Genomic DNA, 21,567 nt, shown 5'->3' with positions numbered 1-21,567 from the left:
AGTAAAATAATGTTACAGTATTAATTTACTGGTGAAATCAGACATTAGATTCACTCTTGCACTTAAGTCTCATCAGTGCATCTAAAACATGTTAAAAAGTGACACTTTGACCTCTGAGCAGTGTTAATATTGTCAATGAAATCACTGAAAAAAACATTCATGAAGATAAACATTTTCATTAAAGCATACTGTTGAAGAAAATATGAGATGAAAATTATATTGTATAAACAAAGAAGAAACATCTAAAGAATCTGCATATAAAAGAAGATATTAGATAAGGATTCATCCAATCCAATAATCCAGGAAATTGGGGATTTCTCCGCTTGGTGTGCGAGTTGAATGCGCTGAACCGCTTCAAAACACATCTTATTTGTACATGAGATTAATCACTATATCCACAATATGTGTGTAATATAACAACTTTCATCTGCACAGTGAAGCGAATGAACAAGTGACGTGCTAGTCAGAATAAGGATACTTTGCGTTGTGAATATGTTCATTCCGTAAGAATCATGCTACACACAAAGTAATATCCTTTCATGGAAAATGAATCTGAAAACGATCAAATCTCTAAAGCATGAAGCATTCAGAATACAGGCTACATCTAAAGTCATCCGGTAAAGTCTAAAGTAATACTTCAGTCTATACATTATTACTTTAGGAGCATTTGTTTTTCCACAACAAGGACAGTAGCCTATTTATATTTATAATATACAATAAATTAGAAAATATTTATAATTTTTTATTTCAAAATGTTTGAATATTTTATTCAAGTTTGGTCTGTTAGAGTGACACTTTGTCCATTTTGCACATCATCTTCAACTAAAAGATATTTTCATTGACTAAAATGAAAAACCATTTTCAAACCGACTAACATGAACATGAATGAATATGACTTGATGAAATATTGACTAATTTTAAAACTAATTTTTGTCAAAAGACTAAAACTATGACTAAAAGAAAAAACACTGCCTCATCAGTGTGACATCCATTAAAGCTGCACAATTTACATTGAAACTGAAATGGTTGTGAGTTGCACAATTACTATACCGCAAACCACAGTTTTAATCAAAATTATTGTGCTCCCTTTATCCATTGCAATCTGTTTGACACAAATGCTCGCTCAGTGAAGTTTAATGGAGACTCCCTTGTAATAAGACAAACAGTTTTGAGAAATACATGCCCGAATTTGATTTCATAATATGAATACATTACAAAACAAAGAAAATACATTACACAAAGCATTTTTGGAAATGTGCTGCAGTATGATTAATGGAGCGCCAAGATATGAAAAAGCTGCAAACTAATCCCGAGATGCCAACAATGCTAACAGCTTTGTTGACCATAAACCGGAACAATATAGCTGTATCATGTCGCTCACTTACGGAGATTCAGTATAATGCAATTTGCATGTCGAATTAACAGGTTTAGAAAGGTTTATACATCTGTAACATCTTAAATTCAGTAACTGTGCGACAAAGCACAACATTATGAACGTGGAACTTGCGGGAATTATTAAAATTGTGCGCAATACTCATATTCCCGTTCCGAATTTCGGGCCCTATATGAGCCCCCAATTTAAAATACAATCACATTCAATGACATCAGACATCATCGCGAACGACAGAATGTTATTCTGTCATTTACACACATTAATTGTACCAAGTAGGGATGTGCCATTGGTCGGCTGTTTGAACTGTAACATGTAATTAGGCTCCAATATGTTCAGGTGACCCTGATCAGACAGGGATTTACGGATGCTAAGTGCAGCACTTCAACATTGTAACTAACGGATACTCAACAAAAAATATAGGTTAAATAACTTTATAATACCGGCCACTTGAATAGTTAATTATGATCGGTAAAATGCCGCCATCTAGCTGTCTGATATTTCTCAGTATCAACTGCACATCCACATATCAGACTGCTCATCCGGGTACCGAGTCATCTTTTCTGCTTCTCAAATCACTGTGCTATCTCTACAAGTAGGCTAATAAAATAATTTCAACTAAATCAATGTTTCATGTTTTTTTATTTATTTATTTGGCAAGTATTCTTATGTGGGATAATGTACAATTAGCAGGTTGTTATCGCAAATTAAAACACTTCAGAGTGACGCAGGGGGTCCTCCACTTTGAGTCAGTGTCCTGATACCCCGTAAGGTTTTATTCCGCAATAACAACTGCCTGACTTTACATTAGAGGTGGGAATCTTCAGGCACCTCACATTTTGATCCGATTCTAGGAGTCACGATAAGATTCCAAAATGATTCCTGATAGAGCTAAATTTTTTCTTAATGATAATTCTGCTGTGCAAATGCAAAACACAGTAACTTCACATTTTGACAATTTGGGTTTCTCAGACTAAAAAGTCTGACTCAACTATAAACAGGTTTTGAGAAAATTGAAGTTTACTTCAGAATCCGCATTATAATCAAGGAAGAGTTTTGGTGGTATACTGTGTATTTACAGCCTTTGTATGGCAGTACTGTCATCATAAAATGTGATAAACACTGACCTCTTTAAAGCACAAGAAAATATATGATAGAATAAATATTTATTCTATTAAAATAACTAATTCAACTGATTATATTATAAATAGAAGGAGAGAAAGACATTGGGAAGCAGCAGACAAAAAAATACAAACAAATAAACATCACCCACGAAAGAATCGTGATGCGTCGGAGAATATCTTTTTTCTCCCGCCCCTACTGTCCATTATCATTTACATAACACCATATTGTACAAAACTATCAAAGTAAGAGACGTAGCATCAACACAGAGCTGCACAAAACCGCAGTACAACATAACCGTAGTTCTTCAGTGATCCTCGCTGCACATTCAAAAGCGTAGAACTGCAACAAAATGATGAGTTCATTTAGTTCACGACATAAAGCAGTTTTTACTGCAACTATGCATTTAAGCAGTGTCAAACAGAATCAGCAAAAGACTTGAATCTCTCCAAAGCACATCACAAATATGGGAAAATTACTCACAGCAGAGGATTTAACGTCCGACAGTGATCGTCTTGTATTGTTGATGCGGTGCTTTGATGGCTCAAACAGTAGCAGTGCATAAATGAACTAAGCCTAAAATGTTAAAGAGATGAAACTTCTTGCAGAAGGTTTTACTGTGCTGACTCTTGTTCACTTTTAAGTCAAGACTGATTAAAACAAATTATAATCATGCAAAAACACTCTCCAAGAAGTTAAATCAAATAATTCGAGAATTGTGTCTCACATTAAAGCCATGACCACTAAAAACATCAATGTTCGTTGACCCCTCTAACTGACTAGTCGGTAGTTGGACACCTAGTCCATCAGTCGACCACAGTGGCACATCCCTAGTACCAAACCCTCATGATTTCATTCGCAAAGTGATGCATTTGAATGTCTTGTCATAAATTAATAATACACACAATCATAGAAAACACAATCCTGAGTAAATGGCAGAATAATGCATTTGTATACGTTAACTAATCTTTTCAACAACAGAAACATGTATACGAATGCATTTTGACTAACAGATATTAGAACATTTTATTAATCTGAATTTATGCATAGTTTCAGGGATTTAAAATATATATTTTGCATCAGTGAGGTGATGGTCTTATGTTATCTTGCTGAAACGTCAATCTCGGACCTCCCTGTATTATCTGGAATGAGCAAGGGACAGATGTTTTTGCGAGGATTGTGGTTTTGCCTCCTGAGGCGCAACATTTCATGTGGCATCATCTACAGACCATGTCAATTTGCCAATTTGTGTGTTTTACATGGTACGGTAGGCAGGGCCTGAAATTCAGCATGGGATTGCGGGTATAGCTCACAATTAATAGAATTAAATAGAAAATTCTCATCTAGAATTTAAATGGGTCGCATTATGTTTGTTTTGCACCATGATATCGAGGGAAGCCCAGTTTAAATGTGCATGTGATCTGCTCTGTGCTATTTTGTCGGTGCCCACTTGAGGCGCGCACCTGCATGCTCCTGAAATACAATAGTAGGATAGAGAAGATTGTATCACTTGCATGAGAGATTCTGGGCTATAGGACGATGTAATCGGATATCGACTATATCTTACAAATATCCCGATTACTAACCCACTCAGTTGACACACGATGATCAACAATTTCAGGAAATGGACCTTCAGAACCATGGACCTTGGAAGTCTGCAAATATATTAAACTAGAGATGGACCGATTGCAATTTTCTTGGCCGATTCCATTTTCCGATTTGTTTTTACAAGTGTGAACTGCCGATACAGATTTTTCCCGATTACGATTTTCTTACTAAGAACTATTATTGACTGCATATACAAACAAAATCAACCTTTCTTCAATGCTAAATTTTATTTTCATAATAAAATAAATTATTAAACATTGCAATTTCCCCCAAACTGCACTAAGTTTACAGGATCTTCTCTCACTTAAACAGCTCTCATAATAGTGTGTTTTGTGACTGGAAAGAGGTAGAAATAACAATTAACTGCAAATGAGTTGCTTTATATAACAAAACAAAATGTCCTTTTCCACTATTTTTATAAATGGACCCTTTTCTCTTTATCAAATCAAATCACTTTATTGTCACATGACCATGTACACAAGTGCAACAGTAGGTGAAATTTTTGTGTGCAGTTCCGAGCAACATAACAGTCATGACAGTGACAAGACATATACCAGTTACAGTAAACAACACAAATCTACATATCAAATGTACACATACTTACACAACACAATAATTATATACAATGTACAGTAAACAATACACACAATATACAATACACAATACAATAAGTAAAGAGTAATATATATACAGTGGGTACGGAAAGTATTCAGACCCCCTTAAATTTTTCACTTTGTTATATTGCAGCCATTTGCTAAAATCATTTAAGTTCATTTTTTTTCCTCATTATTGTACACACAGCACCCCATATTGACAGAAAAACACAGAATTGTTGACATTTTTGCACATTTATTAAAAAAGAAAAACTGAAATATCAAGTCAAGTCAATTTTATTTGTATAGCGCCTTTCACAACACACATCGTTTCAAAGCAGCTTTACAGAATATCAGCATTAACAGACGATAAGAACTTTAATGTCTATAAAGTCGATTAATCATCATTGTGTAATTTAGATAAAATACGAATTTTAATAGTGTTTATAAATAATTAAATGATAAATGATAATTGTATTAATAACCCCAGTGAGCAAGCTGTAGGCGACTGTGGCAAGGAACACAAAACTCCATAAGATGTACATTAATGGAGAAAAATAACCTTGGGAGAAACCAGACTCACTGTGGGGGCCAGTTCCCCTCTGGCTAACATCATGAATGTAATGTAAATATGAATTATGTATAGGTAAAATCATGGTTTAAAATTATTAAACTAAGTGATAAGGGTCATTGATTAAACATAGATTGTGTTTGAACTGTAAGATTAATGACCAAAGTCTTTGAAGTCCATCTTGATTAATTGCAGAAGTTCACATAGATGCAATTGTCCTTGTTAATTGGCTGATGAAGGCTTTTGTTGGCAATTGTTAGTCTAAGCATTTCATTTCAGGATCGTAGTCCATAAATAGACCGAGGTGATGCAGATTGGAGTTGGCATAATTTCATCCTCTGAAGTCCGTCATAATAGATTGAAGTGATGTCCATCACATGGTCCTAATATTCAGACCCTTTGCTGTGACACTCATATATTTAACTCAGGTGCTGTCCATTTCTTCTGATCATCCTTGAGATGGTTCTACACCTTCAATTGTGTCCAGCTGTGTTTGATTATACTGATTGGACTTGATTAGGAAAGCCACACACCTGTCTATATAAGACCTTACAGCTCACAGTGCATGTCAGAGCAAATGAGAATCATGAGGTCAAAGGAACTGCCTGAAGAGCTCAGAGACAGAATTGTGGCAAGGCACAGATCTGGCCAAGGTTACAAAACATTTCTGCTGCCCTTAAGGTTCATAAGAGCACAGTGGCCTCCATAATTCTTAAATGGATGACGTTTGGGACGACCAGAACCCTTCCTAGAGCTGGCCGTCCGGCCAAACTGAGCTATCGGGGGAGAAGAGCCTTGGTGAGAGAGGTAAAGAAGAACCCAAAGATGCAGTCGGGAGATGGGAGAAAGTTGTAGTAAGTCAACCATCATTGCAGCCATCCACCAGTCGGGGCTTTATGGCGATGCAGCCAGTCAGGATGCTCTCTACAGTGCTGGTGTAGAACCGTGTGAGGATGTGTTGGTTCATTCCAAACTTCCTCAGCCATCTCAGGAATAAGAGGCGCTGGCGAGCCTTCTTCACAACGGCCTCAGTGTGGACGGACCATGTGAGTTCCTCAATAATGTGGACACAGAGGAACTTGAAACTGCTGACTCTCTCTGCCGGTGCTCCATTGATAGTGATGGGGCTGTGTTCTCTGCCTTTCTTCCTGAAGTCCACTACAAGCTCCTTGGTTTTACTGACGTTGAGGGAGAGGTTGTGCTCCTGACACCAGCGTGTCAGAGTGTGCACCTCCTCTCTGTAGGCTGTTTCATCATTGTCAGTGATCAGACCTACCACCGTCGTATTGTCAGCAAACTTAATGATGGCATTGGAGCAATGTGTTGCCACACAGTCATGTGTGTATAGGGAATACAGGACTGGGCTGAGAACACAGCCCTGCGGGGCTCCAGTGTTGAGGGTCAGTGATGAGGAGATGTTGCCGCCCATTCTAACCACCCCACTTCTGCCTGACAGGAAATCCAGCTGCACAGCGAGCTGTTTAAGCTCAGAGCTTCTCATCAAGCTTGGAGGGCACTATGTTGTTGAATGCTGAGCTGTAGTCTACAAACAGCACTCCAAATAAGTGTTCCTTTTTTCCAGATGGGTGAGAGCATACGCGAATACTCTCTCCACGAGGGCGGTGTTATTGTCCTCAAAACCAGCATAAAATGTATTAAGTTCGTCCGGGAGAGATGCAGTGGTGTTCACGGCGGAGTCTTTATTCCGTTTGTAGTCTGTGATGGTGTTAATTCCCTGCAACATACTTCTAGAGTCAGTGGTGTTGAACTGACCTTCAAGTTTGTGCCTGTACTGGCGTTTGGCTGCACTGGCGTTTGGAGGGCATAACTGGCTTGTTTACGCTCCTCCGTGTTAGAAGAATTAAAAGCGGAGGTCCGCGCATTGAGTGCCGCGCCATCATCGGCATTAACCCATGGTTTCTGGTTGGGGTATATCCGTATTGTTTTAGTCGGAACAACGTCCTCTACGCACTTCCTGATGAAACGCGTTACGCTGTCAGCGTAAACCTCGATGTCGTCATCAGAGGCGAACCGGAACATCTCCCAGTCCGCGTGATCAAAACAGTCTTGTAGCGCAGAGTCTGATTGGTCCGACCAGCACTGGATCGTTCTGAGGGTGGGTGCATCCCGTTTCAGTTTCTACCTGCAAGCGGGCAGAAGCAGAATGGAAGAGTGGTCTGATTTGCCAAATGGGGGGCGGGGGAGGGATTTGTAGCCATCCCGGAAAGGAGAGTAACAATGATCTAAAACCCGGTCCCCTTGTATGTTGAAGTTTATGTGTTGGTGGTATTTTGGAGCGATTGTTTTAAAATTGGCTTTGTTAAAGTCCCCGGGAACAATGAACGCGTCCTCAGGGTGCGCGGTTTCCTGCACACTTATTCTCCCATACAGTTCCTTGAGTGCCCGGTCTGTGTCGGCTTGTGGGGGGGATGTACACAGCTGTGATAGTGACCACTGTGAATTCCCTCGGCAGCCAGAATGGTCGACACAGAAGCATGAGATATTCCAGATCAGGAGAGCAGAAAGACTTGATTAAATGTACGTTCCTCTGATCACACCATGATTTGTTGATCATAAAACATGCTTCGGGATCGGCTTGTAACCATACCCGTCAACACTCCCGGTTATCCCAGGAGTCTCCCGTATTTCACACCCATCTCCCGCCCCCACCCGTTTTTTATTTCTCCCGGGAAACTCCCATAATTTGTATGGCCCAAACCACGTTATATGAATAATCACATCAATATATTATTCCAAGGTTGTCCAATTGCCAGATCTTGTATGAAACGCATCCTACACACACAATCGACACATCATACAAATTTCTAATAATTTGTGACCTCAATCTGGCAACCAAAACCCAGCTGCTCTGTTGATATCTACGCAGGCAGTAGATGCGAAGTTGAATCAAGCATCACTGGTAGATGGAAGGAGAAGACTCAAGGTGGTGCTCTGGCGAAAATAAATTAATATATATATATATATATATATACACACACACACGTAAATTTAACAACAGCTGGACGGAAGAATTTATTTTCATATCCCGAAGCCATATCAACAATACCTTTTGCAATGTGTGTCGCACTGATTTTAATATCGGACACAGTATTTTCGCTGCCCATACCAAGGAAAGAGAGGAGAGGCTGCTGACTTGTGGCTGGCTGATTAGTTCTGGTTAGCTTTAGCCACTTTCCCTTATTTAGCTTCTTTTTTTAAAATGGGCATTTTCAGATGGGTGATGGTGTATTAAGTGTCTAAATTAGGTTTGTTTTTCTTAACATTATTTTGGTGGTTCCCCGCGGTTTACTTTAGCCTTACAATCATTACAAATTGCGAACTTTATGTATTCTTCACAGTAATGAGCTTCCACGCCAATGACATTTACATGCAGCTGTGGCGTTATTGCCTGCGCCGCTGGCAACAAAACGGACTGGCTTGGAATCGGAAAGACGTGAGTCTGACCGGCCGGTTACCGGTCCGGGCCGAGCATGCGGAAAATTGGCTGATTCCGGTCCCTGGCTGGTCGATCGGTGCATCTCTATATTAGCCCAGGGTGTGAAACTAGCACCCGCCACCGGCAAATGCAACGAGGCTGAATCCAGTTCACAAGCTCCTCATGCAAATGTATTTCATGCACGGGTAATTTTGCTCATCTTTCCGCAACAGGCAGGCAATCTGCAAGATGTCTCAAAATCACACATAATAAGAAATGCTGTTAGTCACAAAGACACATGCTTGAAGAAACACCCTTTATTAAATTTTTAAGAACAGACAAAAGAAAAGCGGTCAATGCTTGTGTCTGATTCACTGTTTGTTCAGAGGCGTGCAACAAAATAATTACCTAAATTTGAGTTCTATTTTTTTTTTCTTTAGGCAGCATTTTCTGTATTACCAAACACAATACAAACACAAATTCGATAAGCACACACATTTGGCAGTATTATTTTGGGAACACGAGGGAATTTATACGGCTTAATTATTTTATAATGTCTTACCATTTATAATTGTCTTTAGTTATTAATCTGTAGGCTATCGTAATTATCCACCTGCTGTTGCTGACTGATACTTGCGTGCTGGCAAATTGGGGCCATTGGAGATGTTAAATGTTTCGATTTTGGGAGGTGGTTAAATACTTTTTATCACATTATTTTAATAGCTTTTTCATTGCAATTATCATTTACATATTGTTTACATATCGCCCAGCCCTACCACGTACCACATGAGAAGCATATTTAGTGCTCACAAAGCACCAAAAGCAACATTTTCTGAAACATTTTCAAATGCAGGAAAAACCCTGACTCTATTCCTTTCAATATCCTCCAAGAAAAAAAAGGCTACCATCTGAGTGAGTGAGTGAGTGAGTGAGTGAGTGAGTGAGAGAGAGAGAGAGAGAGAGAGAGAGAGAGAGACACACGTATAGTGTAGGGATGTGCACAGATAGTCTGCATTTGGTAAACCATTGATACACCACTATTCGAGTCCCAATATCTTTTTCGGTTTTTCTACACATGCAATAGAGTTTTGCAAACCGACCCCAACTCAATGAGTTCTGACAAGCCGCCATGTTTGTGTCAGTTTTTTTAACTGGATTGGCACATTTTTTTTTATTGCCAAAATGGACTTTATGTGACCGTTACACCATTAAACATGCCAGGTATTTTATTCATCAAGCAAAGTTTCAGCGCTTGACAAAAAGTAAGAAAGTGTTTTTTCCCCATTTTGCTCTGGTGTGCATTTTTCATACAATAATCAAACAAGTTCAATGATACTTGATTTTAAACCATTTAAAAATCAAAGCACCCAGAGGAGGCCATTTAACCACAGCAGTGTAACTCCATGCACATGACAATGCATTTATGGCCTCAAGGAAATGTGATGCTGCTTGGGCAGAGCGCATATACAGCCGCAGTAACAGTTTGATTATTTTTGTTTGAGTATAATGTGATATTTTAAAATTAGTCTGGTGCTTACTTTGTTGATGAGATGTTCGGTGACCACTTCCCTCAGGCCTGTGTAGAGCTTCTCTCCATGTTTGTGCAGTACCATGGTGTAGGCATTCCTATAGAGCTCCTCAAAGCTCAGCCCACTGTTGTTCTTCCTCTGGATCTCCTGGATGGCATTTTTCAAGAGATCCCAGATGTTGTTGACGTATTTCTCATCCATGGTCATCTATGAGGAGGTGGTAGTGTATGCGAAACAATCATGTCAATAAAGTGCTTAGAAACCGTGTGATGTCACTAACTCTCACAATGATGTCATGTTCAAGATGTCACTTAACAGACCGAATATCTCAATGCATATCGAGTTTGTATGAAATGTTTTGAACATGGGAACTGTAAATAGCCGTATCAAGAACTCTCCAAACTGCATTTATTTTTCTTCGCTGGTAAAAACTTAACGAACACAAACACGTGCAAGACGTCACACAAAAAGAAGCGGTGGCCACGCGTGACGTAAAACAACCACACAGTACAAACGTCACAATACACCAGCAAACTCTCATAAACATTATTACTAGAATCCACAGCATCACGACCTTTTGATTCATGCATGACTGAAACCATGTTATTGTAGATTATAAGTCTACCCAGCTGTGAAAACAATGAAATAGGATCATAACGCATGTATTTGTGATATCTGTTGCAGTTCATCAGGTTAGTTGGCTCATTTAGCTGGCCTAAAAACAACTCTAAACTTGTCACTGCACCGTCATTATTCTGATACTCTTCTCGTGGCAGTTATTTGACACTGTGTGAGATATAAGAGCATTTCGAGACCGTGTAAAGGGATATGAGCATATAGGCCTGCTTGCTTTGATCCCCGGTGCTCGAGTGATTGTCTCGCCGCCTCTGAGCACCTGTGCGCCGGTCATACTCACAGGAAAGGCTCGAATCCTCATCTTGGTGTCTTTCTTAGTGCCGCCTTTGCTAAGGTTTGACATGTCTAGCTTATTCCCCGCCGTTGCCTCTTTTCACATGAAAGTGCTCTTTGAGAAAAGACGGGGAACACGTAAAATGAGGCGCAGCTTTGCCTCCACTTGACCTTCTTTATGAGTTTCACTCCGACTTGTTGACAAACCGCTGCGAGCACAGCTACTCTCGGGCTCCACTCAAGAGATGGCGGTGTCGTAATCAAATGAAAATGGGTCCGCATCTGACGTTTTAGCGATTCCATTGGCTCTTAGAACTTTTAATGAGGTCTATATTCACTGCCTGAGTAGAAATCCTACAAAACCCTTTTGATGATGTATGTCAATATAACTTTATAAATACGACATTTATTGACTTTAAATCTTATGTTACACATATATTACCACAACATTTCTTGTTTTTCAGTTAGCTTACATTTAGCAAGCTATGTGCCACAGAATTACTGAACCACAATATTACAAAATATTTCACATATTTACGCCTTACAATTATATGTACACCAGCTATTATGATGGAATAATAATTGTGTCCGGAGCAGGTTTGAGCACATTTAAGAACATTTAGCTAGAAGCAACTCTCCTAAAACATGCCTTTATTATGCCCTTATTTTTGTAATGATTATTATTTTATTATTGGTTTATTTTTTTATATAATCATGTTCACTAATTATGTAAAGCCAGTCAAGTTGTTGTTTTATCTATAGTGCTTTTCACCGTTTCAAAGCCGTTACGATAACAAACAACCCAGCTAACAATGACCTATCTGTAATGTTGCAGGTGTTCTGACAAAACATCATACCCATCAGAATGGGATACCTTCAGTTAATGCGCATGCGCAGCAGTGAAATTTGTAGAATTCCGCATGCGTTAAATTTAAAACATCATTTCAGCATACCTAAGATTACAAGCGGTAAGTGTTGGTGTATTATATACACATTACCTAATTGTTGCTTTGTACAATCCTTGTACAATCACAAGAATTGTTGACAGACGTTTTCAATATATTATTTTTAGCAAGTGGAGTTGTAAAGTCGCGTTAAAACGTTAAATCTTGTGTTAGCTCGAGGTTCTAGCGTTTGGCGCCATCTGACCGAGATTAAACGCCTCGACTAATGTTTTGCTTTTAAATGATTAATGCTTATTTTTCTGCTAACTGTAGTTTAACCATGGGAAATAAGTGGGAGGAAATTTTCAATTACCGTTTAAAGGGTTCATACCCTGCAGAGCTAAATAAAGGTCAGAAGCAAAGCCTAAGGAATTACTCCTCGAAATTCAGGATTCACGGTCAGTATTTACCATCAAAATACGTCTATAATACTGACAGGAATATGACGTGTTCATATTTTGTATTTATTATTGGTTATGTCAATATACATTAAAGATGGAGAACTACTCTTTGGCAGTAAAGACAAAGGAGGAGGCTATGAATTTATTTAAAGAATTTCATGCCTCACCTATTGGAGGACATACAGGAACCTTAAAAACACGAACTGCCATGTGTTCACGGTTCTACTGGTATGGCATGACAGTGGACAATGACAAATGGGTATGTAGTTTATCTGTTCATCCATACGCCAAAATTTGTATTTTTATCCGTCTATATCTACATATTAATAGCTATGTGAAACTTACTGTTTGTAATTGAGGTTTTTTTTTTTTTTCAAGATATCTGAATGCGACCAATGTCAGCGGGTGGGACCACCCCTGAATGCTGTTAAAACTCTGGAATGCATCAAGGTCACCATCTTTTGTAATCGACTAGATTTTAACAATGCTAAGCATTATGTTATTTAATCTATTATGCATTCAAATCACTAATAGGTATCTGCTGTTTGGGAGCTCATTGGCATTGATCTCACTGGTCCACTCCAAAAAACATCTACTGGGTATCAGTATATATTGACAGTCACTGACTATTTTTCCAAGTGGGTGGAGGCCTTTCCTCAAAAGACAAAGTCTGCATTGGAAGTAGCCAAAAACCTTTGTACTGTCAGACCAAGGACGGGAGTTTGTCAATCAAGTAAGCTTCACTTTATGCATTTTGTTCTGATGATGCCATTTGTGATTTGGTGCTCAACAAATAAAGATTTATTGATTGAAATATTTGACAGAAGTACTATAAACCAAATGAAAATAATGTTCTGATTTTTTATTTATTTATGTTTTTTTTATTTTTAGATAAACAGCACAGTTTGTGAGCTGCTCTCTATTGAGAGGAGTGTTACGGCTGCTTACCATCCCCCAAAAAATGGGCTTGATGAGAAAACCAATGATAACATCAAACGGTAAGCATTCATTATTCTTGTGTTTATTTTCTGGGTTTTGTTTATTTGGTAGCTCTTCTGATCATTATTTCCAGAGTGTATTGAAAGTTTGGTAGTTTCTGTCTTGAAATACATTCATTTAGAAAAATTGTAAAAATATTTTTTCTAGGGCACTTAAAAAACTTGTTAATGATCAGCAGGATGACTGGGACCAGTACCTAGATGCAAGTATTTTTTCGCTGAGATCCAAAATACACACCACAACAAAATTCTCACCATTTCTTTTAATGTATGGGCCTGTGCCTGTTGAACTGCCGGTAGGTCTTTTTCTTAAAAATGGCTTTCTGTTAGTGCCAAGCATCAAGTGACCAAACATTTTAAAAGATAGGCTTAGCTTAAACCAGTAGGGCTGTCACTTTATGTTTGAAAATCGAATGCACAATCGATCGGACCAACCAACACAAGTTTTGAAAACAAAAATAGAGAATCGATTTTAACGGTCTTTTCTCGCAGCGCGTCCAGCTCGTCACGATACGCCCGCAGCGAACGCGCATCACACACCAACTCCACACAGTAACTGCAGGCTCTGACAAACACAAATAACAGCAAATTATACTTCTGCATAATGTTTCTCATTTTACTACAAAAGTGTGAATTCGGCCAGTATTCAGACAGTCTCATGCATACAGATACAGATTCGGGCTACCCCAACCACAATATCTTTTCCTGTAACTCCCAGATTCCACATATATCCATTAGATGCAGTAGTAATATATAAATGCAGATATATTGCCCATGAAGCTCAGCTTTATTGGAAACATGTTTAATATTTTATTGTAGATTAATTTAGTGTAAAAGTCTATACTATGAAATGTACAAGTCATTATCTATTTTGTTGTAGCTTTCAACAATAATACTCCCTGAAGACTGCAGTGATTTTCTCAGGGACAGTCAGAGAATGCAAGAGAGCACAAGAGAAAAGGTCCAGGAGAATATTGCACGGTCACAAAAAAAAAATGACAGAGGCATTTGCAAAAAGAGTTCAGGAAAAGTACAGAAATGTGGAGTTTAAAGAGGGAGATGAAGTACTCTTACTGAACATGAGAAAGAGAAGCAGGAAAGGAGGGAGAATGGAAGCAGACTACACTGGAACCTACACAATTAAGGAGATTTCAGGAAAGACAGCAACTTTACAAACACCACAGGGTGTCTGTCTTAAAACAAAATATAACATCAGTCACCTGAAACCTTATAAAAAAAGTAGTGCCAGCTCTCAGGTCCGAGCCCCAACCAGCTCTCAGGTCCCAGCCCCAACCAGCTCTCAGGTCCCAGCCCAAGCCAGGTCTCAGGTCCCAGCCCCAACCAGCTCTCAGGTCCCAGCCCCAACCAGCTCTCAGGTCCCAGCCCCAACCAGCTCTTGGGTCCCAGCCCAAGCCAGTTCTCTGGTACCTGTCTGGAGTAGTGCTCAAGAGCAAGGTGCAATAGAAACTCATAAGTTAGTTCCGATCTGTTGGTCGTTGGTTTAGACTGGTTGGTCATCAAGTTGCATGTTTCTCCCATGACCCGTTCCTGGTCATGGTTGCATGTGTTCTTTGTTGAAAATGTTAATGGTACAGTTTTTCATCTAAATATTAACAAGAATAATTTGAAATGTTCTGTGTTGCAGTCGAAAAACTTTGGTCTTCTAAAGATACAGGTCAAGTGGAAGCGGTCGTGGGACCATACAAAATTTATGATACCTCTTTTAGAACACTATCGGGACATGGCTGGCTTTCAGATGAGGTGAAAGTACATCCATGTGATATACAAGTTTAATGTTTCAGTGCTGTATGAAATTAAATTACTAACAACTTTTTTTGTTTACACAGATCATTGATGCATACCTGCACTGCATTATGAAATTAGCCAAGGTAATAAATGAAAATTTCTGTGTTTTTCTGTTGTTAGAAATACTGGATTTTAACAGACCAATACTGTTACAGATACCTGTGCATTGTTTGAATGCTGTACTTGGGTCCTCTGTCTTTCATCGTGGCCTTTTCAGAGTTTTTCAAAAGGTTATATGGTTTTATTACAGACTATGTAACCTTATACACATGCATGTTGGAACTTTGGATTTTAAGTGCTCTCTTCTATTTTTAGATGAAGTTACCCACAGCCTCAACTTGGATTTGTCCTGTAAACGTTGGAGGTCACTGGATTTTAGTGGTACTTTTCTTGATTCTGTATTTACCACAAACTTTATTGGTAGTTTTTGGTGTCTATAAAATCTTTAGGGATTGTTTTAGGATTAACTAATACATTTTAACAGATTGTCAAAATGGATGAAAAATCCCTCCTTGTGATAGACCCCCTCGGTAATGAAAATATGTACCAGAGATAAATGTTTCGGAATTGGAGGTGATGTAAAACAAGCCTTTCTTACTGTGTTTGTAGACTTTTGTATTTGAATATGTGTCTGAACTAATGACTTGTACAATAACAGAAATTTTTGGAAGACAAGAAATGTCAGTGAAGGCCCGAGGACGATCCAAACTGCAAAATACAATCTGCAGCAGGATGGCTTTAGTTGTGGAGTCTTAATTTTAATGGTATGGTAGGGATATTATTGATATATGTAATTAAGGTGAATGTATGTTACTTTACACCTACACTGACTCTTTGTAGTTTGCAGAGCTCATTCTCCAAGGCAGAAGTATCTGCGTTGCTCAAACAGACACAGAGGAGGTCTCAGCCGCAAGAGTCAAAATTTCAGCCAACTCTTTTGGAATGCAAAGGTATCCATTAATAATCCATGTCTGACTTGTCCTTTGACAAGAGACTATATTCAGGATAAATTGGTTAAAGTCTTGCAGCAAATGTCTTTAAATTAACATTGCTTGTGTTGCACTATTTTTGTTTTTCATTTAAGATGGTGTGGAAGAGCTCTGTGTTTCCTGCAACATGTTGCAGTTTGATGCTGAGGAGGATTTCACAGAGATGGTAATAAGACAATAGGTTATATACTGACAAACTGGCAACTTTCACTATCCATCCACTCAGCTTTTTGTCTTTATCTGATGTAAATCAATTCTGATACACCGACAATTGCAGAGTCGTCCGAGTATTTCTGCAGATGACAGGTCTCTGACTTAAACTGGAAGTCTGAGGTGTACAGAGTGAAAAGGAATGGTGATTGCCTAATCCTAACCCCACCCCTAATCCTAACCCCTCCCCCACATCTAATCCTAAACCTACCAATACTAGGGGGTAATAATTTGGTGGGGGTCGAAATTTGGCACAACACTGGTTCAGTCTCTCCAGCTGCCTCTTCACCTGACTTCTAGGGACAGACAAGTGGGAGGCGAAGGCAAATGGAGCAGCAGCATCTCCTGGTTTGGTTCAACGATGCTGTGTCCTCTTTTTGCTTACCTGCAAGCATTTTAGTATAGTGTTGTGACATTTTCTTCATAAGGGATGGCAACAAAATCCTTTGGTCTTTTTATTAATTTATTGCAGCTTGTTAACAAGCAGAGCAGAACGCAAAGCATTTTGTATGACTCTTCTCCCCCACTCATATCCGCCCCCCCAATCCAGCCCATATGAACATTAGATAAAATGTTCTCAGGACTGGTATGGCCTTGTAAGATGTCATGGTGTCTTTTGGGACAGTACACTCTTCTGGAGTAGTGAGTAATCAAATCAGCAATCTGACATTCCTAACTGCTTTCACTAAAGCAGGAAATACAGGCATCCTTGAAAAAAGTTACATTACAATAGTCTTAACTATGGCTATTTAAGGCTCTTGTAGCAGTAAGAAGAAATTTATTTCTTCTTACTGCTGGTACAGCTGAAAAAGTTTGTAACAATTCTTCAATGCTTCATTGATTATATATTGCACTTCTAAAGTGAATTTTTTTAAATTGTGTCTTTAAAGGTGCAGTGTGACATATGCTCAAGATGGACGCACAAGGAGTGTACCCCTGCAGCCCTTGCCTCAGAGCATTTCAAGTGTAAAAAGTGTGTGTTAAAAGCATAATGTTTGCCTCAAACTATGTTGTACATATTGTTGATAAACATATTGTATGTTTAAATTTGTATTAAAATATTTTTCAATCTGTCTATAAACAAAGAATGTTTTTATAATTTATTTTCTTTTAGTAAGATACACAGAAATAGGTTATGAAGGGGTATGATGGTAAGTGTGAAAACTAACAAAAAAGGATACCCCAACACTTCATTTTCTATGAAGCAAGACCTATAAAAACAGGGGCTATCAAAACAGCATACCCCTTTATAAACTGTATTTTTATTGAACCCGGGGCTATCAAAACAGCATACCCTTCACAAACACTGGTATGCTGTTTTGACAAAGTAGGCTAAATTGACAGACCCCAAAAGAGAATCCTTGAATCCTCCTGAAGCTCAATCACCTCAATGTGTTCTCTTGTGAATGACTTGAGTGAATCTGAGCTGTTTTCATTGAGCTTTTACTTTGTCATTCAGAGATTTTCTAAGTCCACAGTGATGTTTTAAGATTTCCATAGGCTGATTTTTCAGCACCTATGGAAACTGACTGAGGATGTCAGAGAACAACCCAAAACATATTAATGCAGTTAAATAATGGATCTCATGAGGACATAGTTCTGCCAGAGGACATTGTGCTTCCTCTAAAGAACAAGCTGATGCTGCAGGAGCTTGAACATCTCTTGCTGAAAATGCATAGATTCAGGAGAAAATGAAAAATTACATACAGTGAACATTAACACTTTTTATAATGGTTAAGGCTCTGTCTATGGGAGTAATTAAAGTACTGTATAAGTACTTGGGTGCTTATGAAGTCTGTGACCACTGCTTTTCTTTTGGAAGACCTAGTTCACTACTCTTTAGACAACTATGAACAATTTATTTTACAGGTGAGGTTTTTGGCTGCAAAGGGGTGATGTCTATCAATGACCAAAGAGGATGTTTGCCTGCAAAAAAAAACAAACAGTTTATAATCTGAATTGGTAATTGTATAAAACTTAATTTCCCAAGCTCATTGTAAGCCAGTTTGTCTTCTCAACATGAAAATAATGCAGAAATACAGACAAACATAGAAATGAAACCTTGTTAAATATTACTGAATTTAATTAAAGAAATATTGATGGCTTTGGTAAGACAGGGTTTCAGATGTATTGATGCTCAGTTTCAGATAGAGATAGACAATATGGCTTTATTTACATTAACAGCCAATCATAAGCATAAATAATGTTTTAGGTGCTTGAGGGTGGACTAAATGATTTGATGATCAAACTAGTTCAAATTAATTTGAATCCTGAAGTTTTCTGTTTTGAGATAACTACAATTTATCTGGGCCTCATTTCCCAAAAGCATTGTAAGCCTAAGAATGAATCATCCTAGAATTACAGCCCAATTACCAGAAAGGATAATAACTTTAGCGCTACTTGTAACAGGTCTGCCTTTGGAGGGGATAGAACCTGAGACTGCAGTGCTCAGAATGTATGGTGTTCTGCCACTGAGCTAATTCCCCCAATAGTTGAACCCAAGACCAGAAAAGTAAAGAGTCAGGACTCAGGATACTTGTGTTTCTTCCAAAAATATTATCTTTTACTTGTAGAAAATTGCAAAGTACAAATAAACTGGGAAAGACCAGCTTCCACAAAACTGAGAAACATAGATCAATAAAGCAACTAGAGACAAACTTAGCTGAGGGCTGGTCACAGGAGGAACACCTTGTGGAAAAACAAACAGGAGACATATCCAGCTGCAGACCCGCAGCACCACCAGTTTCAGAACCCCCAGCGCCAGAACCTGAAGTGAGGGGCAGAGTTATTGACAATGAGACAAGCATGGCGGAGAGCATGGTGAGTTGTGTAACGTTGTCTAACGTTTTTGACATCATGTGGTGAAAAATTAAATGTGTGTGTTCAAGTTTTGCCGTTCAAGAGTATAATAAACTTGCTTAATGGTTACTTGCATGATGTTCTGATTTTGCATGCTGTGACAGTTTTTACAAGAAAGACCCAAATACTGTTTACTGTGTTTTTGCATGGATTCAGAGCTTCAAACTGTGTGCTGCACAATGTAACTTCATATTAACAAATCTGTTTTATTATTTTTGTATTTTTGTTGCAGTAAGATGACAGCCAAAATTGCACCAGGCACTGGGTGCTACTGAAAAACAAGATTGGTTATAAAGAAGTCTGCTAAAGTTGGGACTGCTGAAGTGTCAAACCCTTAATAAACTCATGCTTTTTTTTTTTTTAGGATATCCCCCAACAGATTGGTGGTGTAGACTGTGGAGTCTTCATGTTGATGGTGAGACATTGTTTTGATATAATTAAACCAATGATTGGTGTGGTGGTGTTTTTATTTTAATTTTTTAAAGTTGTTAAATACGGAACAAGGAAGAATTTTTTTAATTTGACGTTTACAGAGATAATGTTCCTTAATTTTTGCTGTTTTCCAGTATGCTCTACATCTTGTCTTGGGAGCACCCTTTGATTTTACATCTGTAAGTAATTACCAGTTCAAGTAATTGACCTTTATGATGTTGTAGCAGTTGAAATATCAAGATTTCTCTATTTTTGTCTTCCAGTGCGACTTTCCAAACATACGGAGATGGTTGGCTCTTATTCTTCTGGAGAACTTTGGGGTTGTCTCTGAAAGGTATATACTGGACATTTACTCCAGCCCACCGTTACATTTGCACCCTCTTCTGATCAATTTTAAATTAACCAAGATATATATATTCCAGTGCAGAAACCCTACAAGAGTCCCTTCCATGTGAAGAACAAGCTACGCTTAGCAGCAGTGAGGCGGTGTGAGTGTGTATATATATATATATATATATATATATATATATATATATATATATATATATATATATATATATATATAATCTCTTAACATATAATACATTTATATGTCACATTTATAAAGTCACATTTTCCTTTAATATTCTGTAATGAAGGAGCTCCCAATAATCCGGCACATGAAAGAAGCTGTGAAATGGCTCCATTCCAACAGCCATCTGCTCAGGGGTCCAGTGGAAGAGCCTCTTTTCATTCGAATGAATGAAGACCACAAGGAAAAGGCCCGCAACAATCTCCTGGAACAGTCAGAAGCTTCCAGAGAGCCCTTTCTATTTCATTTTGTGTTCAGGGATGACATGGAGTTATTTTTGCAAGAATGTAATGACAAAATGGGCCTGAGAGTGAATTCCTCATTTGATACATTTTAAGTTTAATTTATACAGGATTGTCATGATTAAATGGGCCTAGGGGTGAATTGGTCATTTGTTGTATATATTTTTATTGTTTCTTTTAAAATTATGCTGAATTTTCTCTCTTTTTTAGTTTTTTGACATGTTTTATTTTACATAAAGAAAAATGCATGCTGCACATGTTCTTGTGAAATAAAGTATATTTTATATAAAATGCCCATAAGTTTCAAGCATTATTTTTCACCATCATGATCAGGAAGTAACTCTCATAATACAAGGAAACGGATAACTATATACAATTATATTACACAAGATCAATGTTTTAAAATGCTTATTGTACTGTACCTTAATGTATCATTATAACATACGTATAAAGTATGATGTTTCGTTTGTAATAAAAGCAAACTACGCTCCAAAACGTTAGGTGGCGCTACTCGGTTTAGAACGTAAGCTCCGCCCCTCACTTCAGGTTCTGGCGCTGGGGTTCTGAAACTGGTGGTGCTGCGGGTCTGCAGCTGGATACTATTGTGGGTTATATAGGGCTAAGCACAGGTGAATGAGGGTTGAAGAGTGGATGGTTGAACTGGGTTAGGGGTGTTAGTGCCATCTGCAGGAGGGGAGAGGAACATGGCATAGAAGGTACAGGACGAGCGCCCTCTGTTGGTCTGGAGGAGAATAGCATCCCAAAAGGGAGAGCCTTACAGTAATCGTTTAGGACCTACGAGTGCTGTGGAGTAATAGTAGAACGTTAAGAGCATCGTTAAGTATACAGACCAAATTACACATCATACACTATAATACAGTTAATTGTAAGATTTTTACACTTCATGCAGCAGTATACAATGTGAACATAATAGGTTTTTTACATAAACATTATTGT

The 21,567-nt window shown here is 38.3% G+C and overlaps 2 protein-coding genes and 1 long non-coding RNA gene across 11 annotated transcripts in view; 2 read left to right on the top strand and 1 right to left on the bottom strand.

Annotated features, from left to right (window-relative positions):
- The window catches only part of LOC127631510 (cullin-3-like), a 38,898-nt gene extending 27,494 nt beyond the window's left edge, over nucleotides 1–11,404 (bottom strand). The window contains exons 1-2 of the mRNA XM_052109655.1: nucleotides 11,166–11,404; nucleotides 10,259–10,456 (exon numbers count right to left, since the gene is read on the bottom strand). Of these exons, the coding sequence (XP_051965615.1) occupies nucleotides 10,259–10,456; nucleotides 11,166–11,228 (261 nt within the window). The 5' untranslated portion in view covers nucleotides 11,229–11,404. The remainder of the gene's footprint in view (nucleotides 1–10,258; nucleotides 10,457–11,165) is intronic.
- Nucleotides 11,405–12,057: 653 nt separating this feature from the next.
- LOC127631529 (uncharacterized) lies at nucleotides 12,058–17,575 on the top strand. Of its 9 annotated transcripts, none has more exons than XR_007968988.1 (13): nucleotides 12,058–12,126; nucleotides 12,376–12,500; nucleotides 12,598–12,762; nucleotides 12,882–12,953; nucleotides 13,038–13,236; nucleotides 13,395–13,501; nucleotides 13,650–15,262; nucleotides 15,349–15,390; nucleotides 15,623–15,688; nucleotides 15,792–16,071; nucleotides 16,148–16,257; nucleotides 16,392–16,462; nucleotides 17,397–17,575. It is a non-coding gene; the product is annotated as an uncharacterized LOC127631529 (long non-coding RNA). The 9 variants fall into 9 exon arrangements; XR_007968986.1 differs by adding an exon at nucleotides 15,463–15,537 and having other exon boundaries at nucleotides 15,623–16,071; XR_007968989.1 differs by having other exon boundaries at nucleotides 15,463–15,688.
- Nucleotides 17,576–19,668: 2,093 nt separating this feature from the next.
- LOC127631528 (structural maintenance of chromosomes protein 5-like) lies at nucleotides 19,669–21,110 on the top strand. Its single transcript, XM_052109683.1, has 5 exons — nucleotides 19,669–19,780; nucleotides 19,932–19,976; nucleotides 20,061–20,131; nucleotides 20,220–20,283; nucleotides 20,436–21,110. Exons 1-5 carry the CDS (start codon nucleotides 19,772–19,774, stop codon nucleotides 20,703–20,705), a joined length of 459 nt encoding a protein of 152 aa, XP_051965643.1. The 5' UTR covers nucleotides 19,669–19,771; the 3' UTR covers nucleotides 20,706–21,110.
- The last annotated feature ends 457 nt before the right edge of the window (nucleotides 21,111–21,567 follow it).

Source organism: Xyrauchen texanus, chromosome 38, assembly GCF_025860055.1.
Source record: "Xyrauchen texanus isolate HMW12.3.18 chromosome 38, RBS_HiC_50CHRs, whole genome shotgun sequence".
NCBI lineage: Eukaryota > Metazoa > Chordata > Actinopteri > Cypriniformes > Catostomidae > Xyrauchen > Xyrauchen texanus.
Note: the sequence above shows the minus strand (reverse complement) of the source record. Positions and strands in the feature narration are given on the sequence as shown.